Below are 21,618 nucleotides of genomic sequence, written 5' to 3'. Positions count from 1 at the left end.
AATCTCTTCAATGACGGGCACTGCATGGTCAGGTCAGCTCTTCAGGCTGCCCCCTTTAGGCTCAGTCCTCCGTGATCACAGAACCCAGCTCTCAAATCCCCCGGCGGTGCCAGGAATCCCGCGGATCTCCTTTCCCCAGTCAGGGGCTGTGCCTGTCCCAAGGGACGTGGCTGTTTGCCACGTGGTCTCCCTCCGACCCTCTGGGCTCAGAGGTCTGGCAACCTTTCCTGCCCAAATCCCTGGGGTTTTTTTTACCTTTCCAGGGGAGTTCTGCCCTTCCCGGCTGCAAACCGTCTCACCAGCTGAGCACTTTTGCCAATTCGGGGTGGGTGTTATTAGTTTCAGCTGCTCACTCCATTTGCTCCGGGACACGACCTGGGACGCATCTGCCTATATCGCCGCCATCTTCTCTACATTTCTTGATTTTTGAGTTTTAGGCACTATCAATTAACTTCTTATCATGAAAAATAATGACATCCCACCTACACACTCTCTTCCCTTCTTCTCATTCTAACAACAATTTTTAGTTGTTACTATTTAGTGTTTGCTTTATTATAACCCTGTAACTATTGTTTCTAGTTCAGCAATGTGACATAGCATGACTTTTTCTTTCATGTTGCTTTTATGTACCTACTAGCGGCCCAGTGCATGAATTCGTGCATGGGTGGGATCCGGCAAGCCTGGCCCCAATCAGGGTGGATTGGGGCTGGGCCTGTTGGGAGGAGGAGCAGGTGGGAGGCTGGCCAGCTGGCCCTCCCCAATCAGGGCCAATCAGGGACAGGCTGGCTGAGAGTCCAATCAGGGGTGGGCCAGCAGGAGGGAGGGGCCACGAGGTTGGCTGGCCAGTCCTACCCCCGATCAGGCCGGTTCACTGGCCACAGCGGGTGTCATAGCAACCGGTCGTTACAGTTGTTATGGTCGCTGGTTTTTTATATATATAGATTATGAATACATTTCTGAGTTCTTCATAAGAACTCTAAAATTCCATTAGTTAAATATGTTAGGAAAAGAACAAGAGCATTCTCCAGAAGAAGAGCTAAATAAATGAAGGCAAGCAATTTATCAGATATAGAGGTCAGAGTAAAGATTATAAGGATGCTCAACACCATGAAAAAGGACTAGAAATCACAAAAAAGGACTGGTCAGAAATGAAGAATGGAATATCTAAAATAAAGAATACACTGGGTAACATGGCATAATGGGGGAAAGGGGACAAGAGAGATCTGTAATACTATCAACAATAAAAGATATGTTAAAAAAGGAATACACTGTAAGGAATAAACAGTAGGTTGGATGAAGCAGGGACTGAATTAGAGATTTGGAAGACAAGATAGGAAAAAACACCTACTCATGCCTGGCCAGTGTGGCTCAGTGGTTGAGCAATGATCTATGTACCAGGAGGTCATGGTTTGATTTCTGGTCAGGGCATATGCCCAAGTTGCAGGCTTGATCTCCAGTGTGGGGCATGCAGGAAGTGGCTATCAATGATTCTCTTTCATCACTGATGTTTCTCTCTCTCTCCCTCTCCCTTCTTGGAAATCAATAAAAATATATCAAAAATAAAAAGACACCTAATCAGAGCAGTGACAAGAAAAATAGGGATAGTTTAAGAAACCTCTGGGACAACATGAAGCATCTGCCTCATAGGGGTACCAGAAAAAAAAAGAGAGAGCAAGAGATTGAGAACTTATTTGAAGAAATAATGAACCCAAACTTCCCTAACCCAGTGAAGGATAAAGACAAAGTTCAGGAAATGCAGAGAGTCCCAAACTAGATGGACCTAAAGAGGCCCACATCAATACACATCATAATTAAAATGATGGTAAAGACAAAGAGAGAATCTTAAAAGCTGTAAGAGAAAGACAATTAGTTACCTATATTCATTGCAGCATTATTCACAAGTAGCCACGACATGGAAACAACCTAAACAACCTAAGAGTGTCCATCAACGGATGAATGGGAAAATATGTGAGATATATATATATATAACATATTTGAAAGGTAAAGTTTTGAGGTCTAAAAATGTCTGTATCTTACTCATACATTCAATGAATAGTTTGGCTGAGTATAGAATTCTATGTTGGAAATGATTGTTCCATAACTTTAAAAGTATTGTTCCACTGTTTTTTATTGTTAGCGGTATTCATGAGAAATTCAACACAATCCTGATTCTTGAACTTTTGGATATGTCATGACCAGAAGGCACTTAGAATTCCCCATTTTTGCAAGTAATATTTCACTATGATGTCCTCAGTGTGAAGTTTTCTTATCATAGGGCTGGGCACTTGGTGGGCCATCTTATTGTGGCCACTCAGTTTCAGAGAATCCTATATAAAAAAGCCTAATATGCTAAATGTCCGACCAATTGGTTGACTGTTCAGTTGACCGGTAGACCAGTTGCTATGATGTGCACTGACCACCAGGGGGCAGGGCTCTGCTCAGTAGGTTAGCTTGCTGCTGGTGTCTGGTGGATCAAAATTGGGCAAGAAGGCCGGGCATGCCCTGGAGCCCTCCTGTGGTCCCTCCCCTTGCTGGCTGGCCCCCACTGGCCCCAATCAGAACTGGGCAAGATGGCCCCAATTGGCCCGGATCGCAGGCAAGGCTGAGGGACCCCACCCATGCACAAATTCGTGCACCAGACCTCTAGTAATAATACAATATCCTCCCCTTAGTTTTCCTGTACTCTTTTTTTGAGATACTCATTACTTTGATATACCCCTGGAAGGGTCATCCAATTTTCCATCTCTGTTTTCATTCTTCTTTCTAGGAGATTTCCACAACTTTATCTCTTCTTTGCTTTATTTTATTCTTCTGTCACATTTTTCATGACTATGATGTTTTTCTAAATCTGTTCTTATTTATGACTGAAGCACTAAAAAGATATATAAGCTCCATATAAGTGGTTTGAGTTTATTGACTGGTGGCCTCACTCTAAGGTAACTGGGTGCAAACTCAGTTATTTTATTAGTTAAAGCCACAGTTCCTAGATAGATAATAGATGAATTTTTCTTTCTTTTTCTTTTTGGGCCAGTTAGCTTCTCCATAGCAGCATCTTCTAATCTCTTCCTTTCAAGAAAATAAGCCCATCATTCAGCATTATTTCATAAACTTTCACTTAATTTCCCCATTTCTGTTTCCATGAAAGCATCTTGGTTTCACCTGAACTGGCCTAATCTCTCCAGAAGTGAACCTGTAACATAGGACTTTGAAGTACCTTTAAATGCTAATCTCAAGGCTTCCATAACCTATATATATATAAAAGGCTAATATACTAAATGTCTGACTGTCTGACTGGTCGCTATGACATGCACTGACCACCAGGGGGAAGACACTCAATGCAGGAGCTTCCGAGCTGCAGTGACTTGGCAGCGGAGGTTCTTGGGTGACGCACCCTGAAACCAGAGAGGAGGGAGCCCAATTCCTCACAGGGCCGTGCAATTCCACCTTTGGCCATGGGTTATATCATTGCTGGGGCACTACTGGCCCTGAATCTGGTATACTGCACACTTGTGTTTGCGTTCCACACTCTGTACCACAGCAACTTTGCAGAGTGCCATCTCGCATTCTGGGACCCCTCGGGGGATGTCAAAGAGCCAGTTTCGGCCTGATCTCTGCAGGCCAGGCCGAGGGACTCCACCTGCCAGAGGGACCCCGCTCACTGTGCAGACACTGGGGAGGGACCATGGAAGGTTGACTCCAGGGCGTGTCCGGCCCATCTCGCCCAGTCCTGCCCCGCCAGCCACCTTCTAATTAATTTTCTTTCAATGTGTACAGATCCATGCACTGGGTCAGTAGTAAATACATATGTGATGATGCAACTGCTGCTCTTTGAAAGGAGTAATGGATTCAAGTTCAGACACCAGGGATTAGAGTCCTAGCTCTTCCTAGGCTTGCCCTTAAGATCAAGTGACTTAATGTATAGAAACATTCTGCCAACTAAAAAGCACATCACAAGTCTTAGGTATTATTAAAAGTTGTGACATTTGGGCAGGTATTCAAAATGTTGGTGAGAGCTGATTTATTTTCCCAGATTGCTACATTTGAAATAAAAAGTTAATTTAAATGAATCATGCAAAGATATTAACACAGCTAAATTTGCTGCAAAGCTGCAGGGGTGGTTTTTAAACTTTTCCCTAAAACCCGGAAATGCTGGTTAATTTAGTTGCCTCGCCAACCAAATGACAAGGCAATTTGGGCATTTCAGTGCCCTTTTAGAAAGATAGTTGCTCTGGCTTAACACTAATGAGATTGCTCTTGAGCTTGATGCCTTGTGTGTTCAGCAAACCAAGGCAGGTTTATTGGGTAAGAAAATAAATGGATCAGCAAATGATGCTTGCTTTTCAATCTAGTGCATCCTTGAAAATAAATTTCTAATATATATAACCAAGGTTTAAAGCCCTGAATTCTGTCTGGCTAAGGGCCATCAAGAAAGAACAGTGAATACATTTAATTATATTATTATTCTTATGGCTAATAAATAAATTAATAGCATTTGGATGGGGAAACAATTGCTTTTTAAATTAGTAGATCCTACTTTGATTACTGAAACTATGATTAGATTTTAAAGTGTTCTTGAGTGTTTCAAGTCTTTTTTTCCCCTTTCCCTTTTAATCCTCACCTGAGGATATGTTTCCATTGATTCTAGAAAGAGAGAAAGGGAGAGGGCAGAGGGGGAGGAGGGAGAGATTGAGATTGAGAGGGAGGGGAGAAGAAGAGATTGAGATTGAAGGGAGGGAAGGAGGGAGGGAGGGAGGGAGAGAGAGAGATAGAGATAGAGAGAGAGATATCAATGTGAGAGAGAAACATTGATCCATTGTCTCCCACACGTGCCCCCGATTGGGAATTGAACCTGCAACTCAGGTGTGTGTCCTGATGGGGAATCAAACCCTCTATCCTTTGGTGCATGGGACAATTTTCCAACCAACCAAGCCACACTGATGAAGGTTTAAGCCTTTCATTTATCCTCACTCAAGGATACTTTTCCATTGGTTTTTGGAGAGAGTGGAAGGGAGAGGGAGAGAGGGAGAAGGAGAGGAAGAGAGGGAGAGGGAGAGGGAAAGGGAGAGAGATATTGATGTGAGAGAGACACGTAGATTTGTTGCCTCCTGTATACACCCAGGGCTGGGGATAGAGCCTGCAACCAAGGTACATGCCCTTGACCAGAATTGAACCTGGGACCCTTCAGTCCACGGGGTTACACTCTATAGCTAGGGCTACAGTCTTGTTTTTGTTTGTTTTGTTCAGAACAACACATGAGCTAAAGTTCTAAGTAAACGAAATATTAGTGGTTTCGCTCTAGTGCTACCCAACATTTGTACAAGTTCAATTATTGATCACAATGTTTACATAACAGAATTCCATAAAATATACTTTTAGGTCTTCAGGCAAAACTGTTCAGTCAGCCTCTCATCCATGTAAGAGGAAGGCCTTGCCTTGCTATGGCTGTGGAGACATAAATGTCTTTATGTCTTTGGTCTTTGGTCCAATGATTTGCTGCAGGAGTGGTAGTCTATTTTCAAGTGCAGTTGGAAATTGTTTCTGCACAATTTGGTGGTTGATAATGATAAGTTAGATTAGGAAAGGTCCTCCTATTCGTCTTGGTATCTGCCTTGTGCAATACAATGGCCAATAGTCACGTATGGTTATCGCACACTTGGAATGTGGCTAGTGTCATTGAGGGATTGGCTTTCTAAACTTAAATAGCACATACAGCTCGTGGTCACTGCACTGGGCAGCACAGCTCTATGTCATCACAAGGAATCTATGAAATAACTTCTATATTCACAGATTGGAAAACATTGTTCTGAAATTAAAAAAGAAGAAATAGACGCAAGGATAATGAAGAGATAAAAACAGTAAGGAGAAGTTCTTTTGAAGTATGGAGATGCCTTCACAACGAGTTGAGAAGAATCAGATGATGGAGGGCTATCAGTGCTGGGGGCAGCTGTGCGTTCACTAGAGTCTGTGACACCTCTGTCATCATTTGGCTTTAGATCTTAAACTCCTACCACTTAGGGATTTTTTTCCTTCAAGCAAACAAAGCTTACTTTATCTTTAGTGCTCTTTTAAAACCTAGACATTCTTAAAAAAATAGAGACTCTCAGTGGTTCATATTAGGAGTCATGCCCAATGGCCAATTTCCTTGTCAATAGTTGCAGAATAGCTTGACTTAAAAATTAATATCCTCATTTAATCATCAGATACAAAACAAAGATCTCTTTCATAATGTAACTGAGCCACGCTCACCCACTTTTTCCTCGTGGTCCATTTCTGTTGGCGGTACTTCATATCATGGCCACAGGGAAAGGCTAAGGGTAGGGTCGTGTAATGGTTCCCCCATCCCGCCACCCACCCACTTAAACCCACAATCTAAATGAAAACAATGTGCATGTTACTCCGGCATGAAGACAAGTCTCCTAGCACCTCAGCTCACCAGCCCAAACCCCTTAGTTAGGAGTTCTGGACCTCCCACTGGCTGGCAAGGAGGGAGGAAACTAGATTGTATAATCATTGTGTCCATAATTCAATACCAAATCCATCTTGTGGATCTATAAAAAGTATATTTTGTGATTCTTAAACAACTTGGTTCTAGGATGGTGCTATGCCCAAAAGATATGGATGGCGAAGGATGAGGGTTTCTTTTAGTACTGAAGCAAATCCTGAGTTACACACACACACACACACACACACACACACAAAGTTAAACTATATATTGTTATGAGTTAGCTTTCAAATAATATGCTAATGATTTTCACATTCTCAAACACTTATGTATTCCATAATCCCACCAGCTCTTAAAAATAACTATTTCAAGTAATTGCTCTAGATGGCATTGAAAATGATCGTACAGGTACTAACCCTTGACATTCTAAACAAATACATTGTTCTGCAGATCAGTGGCATCCATTCGGCTGGAGAAAGTACTTGTAATGCAGGGAACAAATCCATGTTCTGCTCCATCACTTAATGATCAATTATATGTCACCAAGTAATTTATAAGACATATTAGGTTATTCCAGGAGCAACACAGCTGCTAACCTCTACATGGCCTTGCTGGCACGGCTAATTAACCCGAACAACACATGGACCATTTACTGAAAATATATATTATTTTTCTGTTTGGGATGGGCGGCACTTGCTCAAATCTAATACTGTACGTTAAGTTCAGCTTCATTAAACACACACACACACACACACACACACACACACACACACACACACCCCAAAACAGTAGCTTGAAAGCAATGGAGCACAGAGATTGGAAAATGACACAGCAAGCACTTATGAAGACAGATGTTGCCATCTACCTATTACATTGACATTTACCTGAATGAGGTTGGCAGCTGGGTTCCTTCTTTTCTCAAAGTGTTTCTGGCGGTGCTGTTCTTGTACTTTTAATGCAAAACCTGAGCCAAGAATGCCCTGGAACAAAACACAAAAATAACACTCAAGTTTTTTTTTTCCCCAATAGCACTCTTAAAAATTAAAACACACACACAAAAACACAACTTCTAAAAAGAGGCCGAGAAAAGACACAGTATGTATGCAACCTGTCCAGAAATATTAAAACAAACTTATTAACACAAACACTATTCACTTCTATTATAATACCAGTGGCCAATGGCGAGTTGTTGGGCAAGACTGCCTAGAAATATAATAACTTCCATTCTTTAGTAAATCAACCAGGCATTGCCAGTAATTGTCTCTTATGATATGGTAGAGGCACTCTAATTACAAATAAAAATCACCATTAAAAAATGTCTTTTGTGTGCCCTCTCTAACATTTCTTTCTGCCTAAGTTAGAGTAAATGGTCCTACCCAGTGGTGGAATGTGGAGGGCGTGAATTTTGCTTTTGAATAGAGGTGGATATGAAATTTGGAAGAGTTAAAGTCTTGCTGCTGTGGACATGGGAGTGTTTCTAGCACTTCGGTGAAATAACTGAATTTTCTATTTGTGAAATGGGGTGTGTGTGTGGAGAATGTTTAAAATCTGTCCCCATTTAGTTCTCATAATGTTATAAGTCTACACCTACCAAAATAAAGTGAAAGGGGAGGGGAGGACAGTTTTTCAGGTGAGACAAACAAACACTCAGTTTTCAAGACGTAGGAGGTTTTCCATTTTGCCTGTTTGTACAATAAAGACAAGAACATGGGTTATTATTGCAAAGCACATTCCTGTTTCTCTGAGTTTTAATCTCACACTTTTGGCATTCCTTACTTTTTGGTCTTGGCTCACCTATTCAGATGTTGGGGTTGGTAAGATTAGTATGTCCCTCTTATGTTTATGTTAATTTTTGGCCTGGCTTGCTTGTGTATCATCTCCATCTGCCAAAGTTCTGGCTCTTTGAAATGCTCCCCTCTTCTCACTTTGCTTTGGTCTAACACTGTGGACTCAAGATGCCGTGTGTCAGCCCCGTGCTGGCTTTCAGAGCTTGCTAAATCCAGGCTCCGGGCTTTGTAAGTCTCCAGTTTATTGCCATGGGACATGGAGCATCACTGCTTTCAAGTCTGTGGATGTTACTTGCTAGCTATAAATTATTAGCTTTTTATTAAACTTCAAGGAGCCTAACCCTTTGGTGAGAGATGGGTATCTGATAAGCGCTATGTCAGTATTCACCACAGATAAGGAATGGTTGTTTTTCTTTTCTTTATTTCTTCAAAGAAGCTCCAAGATGGTATTGGCTGCCTGGGAGGTGGTGGGTTTCTCTTCTTTAGGAGGTGGTAAGTCTCAGAGGGATGAGACTTGGCTAAGATATGTTTGCACTCTAGATAACCTTGAACCTTCCTTCTTATCTTGAGAAGCCACAATTCTGGGCACATCTGTGACAATAACCAGATAATAAGTAATGTGATCATCGTGGTCCTCCCAGTTATTCATGGGGATATGTTCCAAGACCCCCAGTAGATGCCTAAAACCACAGATAGTACCGAAGCCTGTATGTACTGTTTTTTCTATTCACACATACCTACGATAAAGTTTAATTCATAAATTAGGCACAGTAAGAGATTAACAACAACAGTAATAAAATAAAACAATTGTAACGGTACACTGTAATATAAGTTATGTGAGTGTGGTCTTTCTGTGTCTGATAACTGGTTTGATAACAGAGATGACTAAGTGACTAATGGGTGGGATAAGGTTTACAGCATGGATACGCTGGACAAAGTCCCAGGCAGGACGAAGCACGAGGACAGGAGATTTCATTACACTACTCAGAACGGCATGCAATTTAAAACTATGACTTGTTTATTTCTGGAATTTTCCATTTAATGTTTTCCAATCAAGATTGACCATTGGTAACTGAAACCACAGAAAGTGAAACCTCAGAAAAGGGGGGACGACTGCATGTTTAAAATAGAGTTATATAATACTATTAATGAGCAATGATCAACTCTATTATTAGCTAGAGTAAATGACTATCATAAAATTAGAAATTATGTCATAGGTTCTGTTTTCCATTTCTTTTTCAGAGACTGTCTCTTGCTAAGATCTTCATCTCATATAGCTTGTGATTGCACAAACTAAACTTGATAAAAACCGGGACTATATAGCCTTGATTTTAGATTTAAACATTTCCCTTCATTAGAGGTTATAAAAATGGCCCTCCATTTTCAAATCCAGGTCAACTATAGTTAATCCTAACTTTTAATTTTTTTCTGCTATTTAAAATCAGTTAGGAAAGATTTAGTTATTTTCCTTTTTTGAAAATATATATTGTATTGATTTTTTACAGAGAGGAAGGGAGAGGGATAGAGAGTTAGAAACATTGATGAGAGAGAAACATCGATCAGCTGCCTCCTGCACACCCCCTACTGGGGATGTGTCCACAACATGCCCTTGACCGGAATCGAACCTGGGACCCTTCAGTCCACAGGTTGATGCTCTATCCACTGAGCCAAACCGGTTAGGGCTAGTTATTTTCCTTTTGATGTCAATTTTCATGAAGTATAAATATGTAAGCATTTGAACTTATAGCACATATTTATACTATGTATTATATATAAACCACTCATATGCAGCCTAATTCTGATTTTGTAGATAATTGCATTAACAGCAATAGCTACCATTTTGGAGCACTTCGTATGGGGGTATGAGGTTCAGAGTTAAATCCCTCTTGAAAAATGAAAATAGGCCCTACAAATCACAGACTTAACATCTGCCAAACAAACTAAAATGTGCTGAAAATCTTATTGGTATTGCTTAGAAACATTAATAGTAAACGTTTGTTCCCATCTCTTGTGCCAGACTATACATTACAACTATTATTAAACCAGGTCTGCTGATCATCTCATGATGGCTCCATTCCAGTCTTCTTCTGCGTCCCTGAGGCTACAACATAGTGAACCTAACTGGAAGTGTGTTAAAGTCTATTATGTATATATATTAATGTAAGTTTATATGTATACTCACATGTAACCTACATATGTATATATAATTTGTGTGCCTTCTCTTCAACTATTGACACCAACAAATACACCTTCTTAGAAATTGAGTTTTGTTTTAATTCATTTTCTCATATCACATAACTTACATTTTTAGGTTTTGAGTTTTAGTATTGTGCCAAGAGGTGATACATATACTAAGTGGCAAGAAAAGATGTTTTGGTAGACATTTAAAAATATTTATCCCTGTTATCTTCCAGATTAAATGAGCCCAACTTGTACCCCACACATGGTGAACAGACTAGACTGAAAGCCACTCCTTGAAGGAGGGAAGGGCGTGCCCTGATGGGTAGGAAGCCCTGTTCCTCAGGGTGATGGTGAAGCTGGGGCTGCCCCTGCGAGCTCCTTAGCCTGTTAGCCCCGGGAGGCAGTGGGCCTCAGGCAAAGTAACCTCCCAGAGGAGCTTGGAGAGGCTGACCTGTATGCCTCTGTGATGTGCAGGAGAGTCCTTCAGCTTTGAGGGGAAGATAAGAAAAGGCTCTTCTCTTTCTTTGTCCTCAGGTTTCCTGGGTGGGAGAAACCCCAAACAGTGGTGGCCCACAATCCACCTCTAACTTTCATAGCAAAATGCCAATGCACTATCCTAAATCTCAGACAACATGTTGGCCAGTGAGTGCATAGACATAGTGGCAATTCCAGTCACCTTGTTTTTTTTTAAGGTATATATGAACAATTTAGTCTTTCATTAAATATATAAGATCCTGGCTGGTGTGGTTCAGTGGTTGAGAATGGACCAATGCACCAAGAGGTCACCGGTTGGAGTCAGCGGTTGGATTCCAGTCAGGGCACATGCCCCGGTTTCGGGCTAGATCCTCAGTAGGGGTGTGCAGGAGACAGCTGATCAATGTTGATGTTGATGACCAAAGAGACATAGCTCAGAGTTTCATGTTGGGGACCTGCTATCTCTCTGACAGATGCAACCAGGTCCTGGAGGTGTGGTGACCCTAACACTAATTGGGCCCTGGTCTTTTTACAATTGGAACACTTAGGTCTGCTTGCTTCCTACAGATTTTCTATTCCTTCCCTTGTTAGTCTTTCACCATCTCTTCCTGTTTGTTCTAGCAGCCTACCTTTTCATTTGCTGTTTATAATCTTCAAGGAATTGTGAAACTATCAAGTTTTCCTCTAAGTTAAGAAAAGTTCATGCGTAGCTCTTAAGAGGCTCGCTGATGAGGACAGCACATACACTGTTGTTGATTCTAACAGCACAGAAGTTGCCCACTTCCGTATTTGTAGGTTTTCACTGGATCAGAGTTGTTACACATGTGGCCCCAGGTCAAGTATAAACACAAAAGCAGCAGGCATTTTGTGCCATTATTTTGGGGAAAAAGCCCAAGACTGCATTTTATTTACAGGTTTTTCCTGTCGGAAATCTGATTATTGAGCAAATTGTTGCTCTGCTCTAAACTGTTGAGGTAAACAGGTAAGTTGACTCTGGATAAGTCAGATGCTGTTTTTACTCTCCTTGATTTTTTTTTTTTTCATTTCACAACAGGAAACATTCATCTGGATTCATATAGGAAATTTTTTTTTTTTATGAAAAGCACTGGACTGACGTTATCACATAGGTCTTCACAAAATTTCTCAGGGTATAATAATTCTTTCTCCATTATATAGATGAATAAATGTACTCAAGGTTATTGCTATGGGCAGAATGGCTTCCCTCCAAAATTCATATGTTGGAAACCTAATCCCTACTATTTCAGATGCTGACTCTGTTTGGAGACAAGGTCTTTTCAGAGGTAATCAGGTTACAATGAGGTCATTGGGGTGGGTCCTTATTCAGTAAGACTGGCGTTCTTAAAAGATTGGGACAGAGATGTAGGGAGAAAGACAATGTAAAGACTCAGGGAGAAGATGGCTATCCACAAACCAAGGAGAGGCCAGCATTCTTCTCTCCTGCCCTCAAAAAGAACCAATGTGGCCATCTTTTTGATTCTGGACTTCTAGCCTCCAGAACTGTGAGATGATGCATTTCTGCTGATTAAACCACCCAGTCTGTGATGCTCTCTTACAGCAGCCCTAGAGAACTGGAACAGTCACAGAGGTCGTTCCTGACAAAACTAGAATTCAAAGTGAGGTCTCCTGCTCAAGCTTCTGCATGGTCTTCCAGTGTCTACTCTGTGACTCTGTGTGGTCTGCGCAGAACCAGCTGGGCGATCTGGAGTTGGCAGTGGCCATGGGAAGGACAAGCCCCTCTGCGCTGGTTCACAGGCACAGAAGGAGCCCATGAGCTCAAGGCCATGGTGTTGAAAATCCCCACTCCCCTGGCTTCCCTTGGAGGGGTGCCCTGGGTCTCTGCTAGGCAGAGACTGTGATGAGTCAGCTCATGTCTGAAGTGAAACTGGGGCTATTTTTCCTTAAGCATGACTGCTGCCACTCCTTTAAAAACTCCTTTTTGTTGGCTCTGTTCCCCCCATGAGGGGTGACATGAAAGAAGTGAGAGCTTGTGGATGGAGGCAGATTGTAATATCTTGACCAATTTCCTTTAAGGAAATAAGAGGAGACACAATGGTCAGAAAGACAAGCTTCATCCATTAAGGAGAAAATAATCAGAAACTTGGGAGAAGATAAATGTGTTCTCCATTCTGATAAGATGCAGAAACTGCTCATTATGAAAAATCAATGATGATGACACAGAGAATAAATCATCTGATATAATGAAAACCCTTTAAGGTCATATGATTTTCACACAAATGGACTGGGAGAAGTAAGTACTCCACTTGTGCACACCCTCCTCTTCAGTAGCACACAGTATAAACCAAATTGGAACCATCGGTTTAAAAAGAAATCTTTCGGTCTTCACAAATCTTCTAAATGTATTAGTAGCATGTGGACTGAGAGGTGATGCTATCTGAATTGTTATTTGGTCATAGAGACCTAGCTGGTATAAAAACTCCCAGGTTAAGCATCTCCAAGAGAAGACGATATTTTATACATTGTCCACATGGATATATGTAGAAAACTCAACATTATATCAGAAAAATTATATTTGTATACGATATAGATATGTTCCTGGGCATATCAATTTGTGAAAGCTCATACTAACAAACCTCTAAGATCGAATTTAAACTGCTTTATTTTTGCGAAGATACTCACGGCAGGAAGTGCAAAGAAAGAAATGCCAAGGAGCGCAAAGCCTGCAGAAAGCAATCTTCCCAGCCAAGTTAGGGGAGTTTTGTCTCCATAGCCAATCGTTGTCAATGTAATCTAAAAACAAAATAAATAGAACGTGCAGCTTAAGTACGTGAGAGGAAAGTCAGGACTTATGAACAGGAGGCAAAGCAACGTTTCCACTAAATCAGTATTCAACAAATCTTGTTGGCTCATTTTATTACTGTGCTTTAATTTTCCATGACGCATAACAGAACTTCTCTTTGTTTAAGATAGGGAATAACCTACATACTTGTTCCTACTTTATAACACAGTTTTCCATCTTTTCTAAGTGCATTCAAAGAAAGGTTATTTAAGTGAGTGGATAACCATCAGTGATACAGAAATGATAGCACCGCGGATTTAGGACTGATTCAGTACACAAAACAATAATTTATGTCAATTATGGCTGTTCATTTATTACCTTGGAAGACATTTCCTAAAGGTCTGGTGCATGCAAGGTACGTGCTATGATTTGTAGTGGAACAAAAACAAGCGGTACATAGTTCTTGTCCAGAGATATTTACGGCATAAGAGGGGAGACATGTCACACAAAAATCATTAAAACAAAAAAGCAAGACAGGTATTATTATGGATGCACAGTTAATCTGCCATGGGAATTCAGAGAACAGATGATTACCAGCTTGGGCAGCCTGTGTTATTTCCTTGTTCTGAGGTGGGTCTTTTGTAGTATATATATATATATATATATATATAATGTTTTGGAGAGAGAGGAAGGGAGAAGGAGAGAGAAACATTGATGTGAGAGAGACATATCAATGGGCTGCCTCCTGCATATCCCCTACTGGGGATCGAGCCTGAAACCTGGGCATGTGCCCTGACTGGGAATTGAACCAGCAACATTTTGGTGCATGGGATGACATTCCATCAACTAAGCCACACTAGCCAGGACAGGACCAATATTTTGAGAGGCAGAAATGATAAAGAGGGTGATCTGGGTGAGGGTGACCAGCTGTACAGTAATGAGAAGAAATAGGGTAGGATCTGGAAACCATAAGTTGTTCAGTTGTTCAGGTAGGTCTGAAGAGGATTAGTGAAAGGGGAGAATAACCAGACCAGGGAGTGCCTTTGTCTCTCTCATGGTCAACTGCCCAGAGGCTTCCCATGCCCCTTAGAACAGTCTCAGCTCCTCTCCAGTGCCTATGCGGTTCTGCAAGATCTGGCAGAATGAAGGGCAAGGGGACTGGAACAGTGGCAGTGGGACTCTATGGGAGTGGAGGAGGAAGAGATGTGTTTAGGAAGTTCAATAGGAATACATTTATTGACTGCCTGGGATGAAGGGGAAGACTAAGTGAACAAGGGCTTGACAATTTCAAGGGGAAGGTAGTTGTACCATAAATAAAAATATAATAATGAGGAAGAAAAAGCTTTGGAGCAAAGGTGAAGAGTTTGGTTTTGCAAGAAAGGGTTTTAAAAATGTCAGTGTGATGCTGATCTAGACATGCTGAGCAGGAAATTGAGATTGAAAGCTTGAGTCTTGAGAGAGAGATTATTGGGGTTGGCATGAGATTTGGGTTTTGGATTCAGGCACAAGGTGATTATTGAAGTTCTGTGAATAAAGGAGATTGCAAAGCATTCAAAGAAGGGGCCCAAAGACACCTCAGGAAACACAGACATTTAAGGGAAAGTAAAATAAAAGAAGAATTTTTTTTTTTAAAAAAACAGGAGAACTAAAAGTGAGTAATAGAAATGTAAACTTAATGGAGAGGAGTTTCACAAAGGACCAGGTGATCCCTGATGTCACAGCTCATAGATAACAAGGGGAATGAGGACTGAGAAAAGATATTGATACAGAGATAGACTAGTGATTTTTAACTAAGTGGTTGCTGTGGTCACGTCATCTTACCTGGGCTTTGAAGGAGGGTTAACATTTTTAGAGGCAGAAACAGTAGAGGGAGGTAAACTCCATGATGCCAGACTTTTCAGAAGCATTCCATTCAGCTGACCACCCCTTCCTAGACTCTCTCTCCTCTCCTCACTTCTCTGGTTTTCCCTTTATATCTTTGGTGGCTCCTCTTACGTGGCTCCCCCTAATTTAGTCAACCCTTGAATCTTGGATTCTTGAGGGTTGTTTCTGGGTCTTTTTCTGTTTTTTAAAATTATATTTTCCTCTAACTTTCCTTTCTCTTCCATACCCTCCTCTCCCATTCCCAGGTGATCTTAAATGCTCTCATGGATTTAAATACTATGTTAACGCTGAACACACCAAATTTATACTTCCAGGCCAGACCACTCTTCTGAACTCCAGGTTCACAAATCTGCACTTGATTGTTTTCTTTTTGGATGTTGCACAGTCATTTAAACTTAGCATGTTTAAAAGAACTCTTGTTTCTTTCCAACCCATTACTCCCCAAATGTTTCCCCTTTCATCCTAATTCAGAGTACCACCATTTACCCAGTTGCTCATGTCAGAAGCCTCAGAGTCATCCTAATTGCTCCTTCCCTCACTCCTCTTGCTGAATATGTCAGCAAGACCCATTGTTTCTATCTCCCAAAGATATTGCATACTCATGTCCTTAACTCTGTCTTCACTGCCACCACAGTAGAGCAGGCTGCTACTGCAGCCTCTTAATTGCTCTGTCTTTGCTCTTGCCTCTTTCCAATTCCTTCTCCACACACCTGCAAGGGGTATCATTTTCTTGTTGTTTTCGAAAAACCCTTCAGTGGCTACTTATTGAATTCAGAATAAATTCTAAGCTCCTAACTATGGCCTACATGTTCAGGTCTCTGCCTACCTCCGCAAGAACATCCTGATTTCCCCCTTGCTCACTACCCTTTAATCACAGCGTCCTTTCAGATGCTCAAACAGGCCAGTGTATTTCTGCCTCAGGGCCTCTGCACATCCTATTCCCTCAGCCAGAATTGTTCTTCTCCGCCCTCTTTCCCAGGTTCTTTCTCATCCTTCAGATCTTCTCCAAAAGACCCCAACAGCAGGGAGGCCTTCTCTGCCCACTTCATCTATCATGGAACCTCTGTTCATGTCAATTTCAGATCCTTGTTTCTTAAGAGCACTTGGCATTAGTGGTAGTTCACTGTCTCTTTCTTTGGTGGAAGGGCTCTTATTTCCTTTACTAGAGGGAGGAACCATTTAATCTTTGCTAGCTCCCTAATATCTAACACAATGCTTGCCACAAAGTAGAAGGAGCTCAATGAATATTTAGTAAATCAATGGAGAATCCTTTCAAGAATATTGGTGACAAATGGAGGGAGGGCGAGAACTCCCTGACTTGAGGAGAGGTTTTCCAGGGTGTATGTGCACCTGTCTGCAGAGAGGATGAGACTGAGGGGGGAAGGGGTGATGGTTTTATGATGGGGTAAGGTACCCAAGGAGGCAGAGGAAAAAGAATCAAGGGTACCGTTGGAAGGGTTAGCCTTGGCAGTGTGAAAAGACACCTATTACACGCTGGGGAAGAAATGTGGATGGACACAGTGGGAGTGGAGGGCAGGACTTGGAAGGTTCTAGTCAGTTCCCTTCAGTCCCAGTGAAGGAGATGACTGGATTACCTGTGGGGAGGAAAAGGCATGTAACAGAGGAAAAGACTTGGGCTGTGAGGGTGTGAGAGGCATCAAGTACAAATCAACCAGAAGCAGAGGAAGGCCATCCAAGGTTGAAGAGAGGGACTTTGTAGTGGGACCCAGTGACCAAGTTAGTAAAATGCCACCCACAGTATCAGTAAGGGACTCTCAAAGGGATTCCTTGGGTTTGCAGAAAAAATATCTGGCTCAATTTTATTACAGGTTCCCAATCTTAAATCTATGGGAAAGATTTTAATCTACTGCACTTTTCCTACAAAATACCTTAATTCTTTTACAGCCGTTTATTAATTGTAATAAACTGAAGGAGAAACTTCATAGTTTGGTCACAGCAATAATGTCACATTTCACAGTTTGCTTTACATTATCATAATACATGTGCATGATTCTCCTGGGCCCTGTGCTTAGAGAGCGGGTTTTAAACCACTGCCTCTAGCTTGGAAGAATGAGACATGGCCAAGTGATGACGTGCTCAGTGTTGCTTTCTGAGTAGAGGAATGCCTGCTCACTCATTCCCAGAGGGTTGCCCTCAGTCTTACAGGGTGGTTTGTGCGGGAGAAGAGAGTGTTGTGAACTCTGAGAGTAGCACCCTAGAGTCCCTCTGGGGGCAGCAAAGACTCTGCCCACCTTCTCTGCACTCTGGTTCAGATTTCTGGATGATCACGTCTCATCACGTGCAGGAGACTGGAATGGCCAGCAGCTTGGCCACAGGAACTTCCTCCACTCCGGTTTCAAAGTCACTCCAATTTCAACATCTCTCGGGTGTTGCTTGGTTGAAAACATAGGGGCCTTTTATTGCCAGGCTAGGTTTGAGAAGGGTCTGAGCCAGGGAGGGGGTTGGTGAGGGGTTTCCTGGGCATATCATTTCACTTCCTGTGGCTAAAAGGGGACCACTGAGCTTCTGATGTGAATGGAGAGATAGCAGCAGACATGAAATTAGGACATTTCTAAGATAAACGTACAACAAAAATATGTGAGCCTTCTCAATAAATTCATGCTGGCCCGTCCATTCCATGTAGCTGCTGACTCTTTAAGGCAATGCCTGGCTGCATTCAGTAAAACCATCCTCGGATGAGGCTTGCATAGGTGTTCACTGATTTTCTGGACTTTCAGGTCAAGCTGTCCTCCAAGTACAAGTGCGTCTCCTTGGGACAGAACAACTACATTATGTTTCTTATCCTAGCACTTGGAAGGCTCTGCTAATGGTTATCAGCGTGTCCTCTGCCCATGGACTGGACAGCAGAGCCCCTTTGATGCTTATTGTCCCATCCTTATGCTGAACAATAGACCCATGTCTGTCTCCCCAAAAACTTGTGAATCTGTCAGTGGCTGGGCCCAGTAATGATTCCTTTCGCGTGGCTCTGAAGTCAGAGGAAGGTGGGCTTGCACAGGACCCCGAAGGCACCAGCTCTTCAGGGAGCTCCTGGCACGGCAGCTTGTTTCAAGGGAAACTTGGGAGGCGGTGTACGTGAACTTCAGGGGATTGCAGAAAATCACACTTGGAGGAAATCCACTATATTGGGCATAATTCCATTTTTGATCTACTTCCAGGGTTTATAAGAGATATGCTAGCTAACATATGCTAGATAGATTAAATTTTAAAGATTTATTACTCTATTTATTTATGCACTTATTATTTATTCCTACTCACTGACATTTTGTTTTCTTCGCAAGTTATTTATTTAGCATAGGTTTGCCATGGGAATTATAATAAATTCGCTAGCCAATGCCACACAGGATCATGTTTCTTAATAAGCTAAATAAAGAAATAACATACTCCAAACAAATGACAGATTAATCACATTATTGTTTCAGGCAAGGGGAGATGATATAAATAAATTCCAACTTTTAATAGTGGTATATCTTTTTATACACTGCTCATTGACTTTTGTTGTTGTTGTTAATCCTCATGGGAGGATATATTTTCCATTGATATTCAGAGAGAATGGAAGAGAGACCGAGGGAGGGGGTAGAGAGAGAGAGAGAGAGAGAGACTGACTCATGGACTGGCTCCCTCATTTGCCTCAACCAGGGCTGGGGATTGGACCTGCAACCCTTTGGTGGGCAGGCTGGCACTCTAACCACTGAACAGCCAGGGCTGCTCATTGACTTTTGACCATGGTGCTTACAATATCATTAGAAATGGTCATGAAAATTTTGAATTTACTTTTAAAAATTAAAAGATACAGTTAAAACATTTCCAGTATCTTTTTAGTGCAGTTTCAGTCAGAGTAATATTTTAAGTGAGAGGATGTCATTCACCAACCAGCCTGTATGGCCTGAGGTGAGGCTGGCAGATGTGTCCTCAGGCTGTGCCTGATGGGACAGCTTGGGGCCTGAGAGGAAGTGACGTCAGCCCCTGCTCCATCCTGTCAGCCTCAGGAAGGCTGGCAGTCCGTGCTGCCTCCCCCCCACCGCCCCTCCCCAGGTGGACCATTTATGTGAAGGTGACTTGGCAGGTAGGAAGAGCTCAGATAAATGTTTGCCCTCATATTCCATATGCTCCACTGCAGTCACCCAGGTGAGAAAGGATATTTTCTGAAAAACCTGTGGGTTGCAAATATTGGCATAAAGCTGTATTTGCATTAGCAAAGCCTGAGGCGCATTGGGAGTACTTAGTGTGTTTAGCAATCAAGAATTCTTCCTTAGGAATAACACTACAAAATAAATGCAAATTCTGATTTTAAAAAATGAAACGGCATAAGCTATGGCCAGATTATAATTTAGACATCAGTTAGGCTAGTTGTTTGTTTTTTTAATAGGAGAATTAATTCCAGACCAGGAGTTATAAATCCTTTCTTCTTTCCTTCAAGCAACAAATCAACAAAAATTCATTGGTCTGATTTGGAAGATACAATTAAGAATACTAGTTTATAGCTAATTCACTCATGTGAGCAAGTTAAGAATATACTAGTTGTACATTTTCATAGCATAGTTTCTCCACAAGGGGGTCCTTTAAGGGAGGATGATTATTATTGACAGTTTGTCGACAATTTTTCTCCCCTCCTTTCTCCTCCCCTCCCCTCCTCTCCTTTTTCTCTTTTCCCTCTCCTCATTTCCTTGGGTCACCTCCTGAGTACCTGGTTTCAGGTAGTGGGTACACAGAACCTGTGCAGCTAATTTTGAAATTTGGTCACCTTGAACTAGTAGATCGGAAAGGTTTTCAATCCTTAAACATCAGAAGCTCCTGTGGTGGTGGCATCATGTAATTTGGGTTCTGCTGCGGCAGGTAGCTCAGGGCATTAGCATTCTATATTTTCCTACCAGGCTTGTGGTCAAATATGTAACAACAGGAGTGACTAACATTTGTCCAGTGCTCGATAAAGCACATTTAAATGCCCCGATTTAACACACACAGCAACTTCATGTTTGGGTAACATTATAATAGCCATTTTATGGAGATATTGAATGATTGCTTAGTATCACACCTTCACTAAATCATAACGATGGGGCTGGAACCCAGGTCTCCTGACTATTACTTTGTCATTTTCTATATAGCATGTGCTCAATAGTTATGGAATAATACTGAGCAAAAGTGTCCAGAGCCATGTGTGAGATGACATTAAAAAAGGAACAGAGTTCTCAGGAAAGACTTCTCCAAAGAGTCTTATGACCAATGTACTTCATAAGTGCATGCCATTAGGTAGGCCTGGGACTTGTCGATGCTCCTAACAGCCAGGGTGCTTTGGTGGGTATGGCTGGGGTATGTATGTTTCAGTATTTACTCGGTGGTTAGCAATATTCTTGAATAGTTAGAACTGGTGTGTTGGTTATCTCACGGCAAGTAAGGCTTTGATACCATCAGGTAATACATTGGTGGTAGGAAACTTTTGTTAACTCTTATTTAATGTACCAGCACTGCAGAAAACAACAGCTCATAAAAGTTGTAGAAAACACTTTGTCCTGGGAAACCCAATGTAAGGAGGGTTGATTCTCAGAATTATAACTGGCATTAAAAAGGGCAAAGGTATTTTTGTTCATTCCACAAATCTGTACCATTTCTTATTCTTAGATTTTGTAGGTGGTACGACCTGTTGAGTACACAGTATACTATATTATACACAGAACCTTCCATATTGTTTGCTTTGAGACAGATTGTTAACGATATTCAGCATGTATTCTAGGACTAACTCTGGCTGATATTGGATTCTTCTACATGCCTAAAGTAATAATTTCAAGGTGGAGGTTATATTCAGATGCTACTCAAGAGTATATTTATACTACATGCTACTGCACTTATTTTATTAAAAAACTCCACCCCAAACAGTATCTTCATCATAGGAATAGCAGTAAATAGAAGGAGGATCAGCTGGTCTTTACCAGGTTATTACAAGAAAAAATTACTTCAGGAAAACCTGATCTTAAGTTATTTCAGAACAAATCTAAAGCAAATCAAGAGGAGAAAAATAATAACAGGAAAAAAGGTAATAAAAAATAACTGCAATAAAAACTGTTATAAATTTTTTT

General features: G+C 41.5%; 1 protein-coding gene across 1 annotated transcript in view; it reads right to left on the bottom strand.

Moving 5' to 3' along the window:
* Positions 1–21,618, bottom strand: part of KCNQ5 (potassium voltage-gated channel subfamily Q member 5) — a 185,473-nt gene that overhangs the window by 86,381 nt on the left and 77,474 nt on the right. The window contains exons 5-6 of the mRNA XM_006772161.2: positions 13,543–13,653; positions 7,327–7,422 (exon numbers count right to left, since the gene is read on the bottom strand). Of these exons, the coding sequence (XP_006772224.1) occupies positions 7,327–7,422; positions 13,543–13,653 (207 nt within the window). The remainder of the gene's footprint in view (positions 1–7,326; positions 7,423–13,542; positions 13,654–21,618) is intronic.

This window comes from Myotis davidii, unplaced genomic scaffold (assembly GCF_000327345.1).
Source record: "Myotis davidii unplaced genomic scaffold, ASM32734v1 scaffold104, whole genome shotgun sequence".
NCBI lineage: Eukaryota > Metazoa > Chordata > Mammalia > Chiroptera > Vespertilionidae > Myotis > Myotis davidii.
The sequence above is the reverse complement of the archived record's forward strand: the minus strand, read 5'-3'. Positions and strand labels throughout refer to the sequence as shown.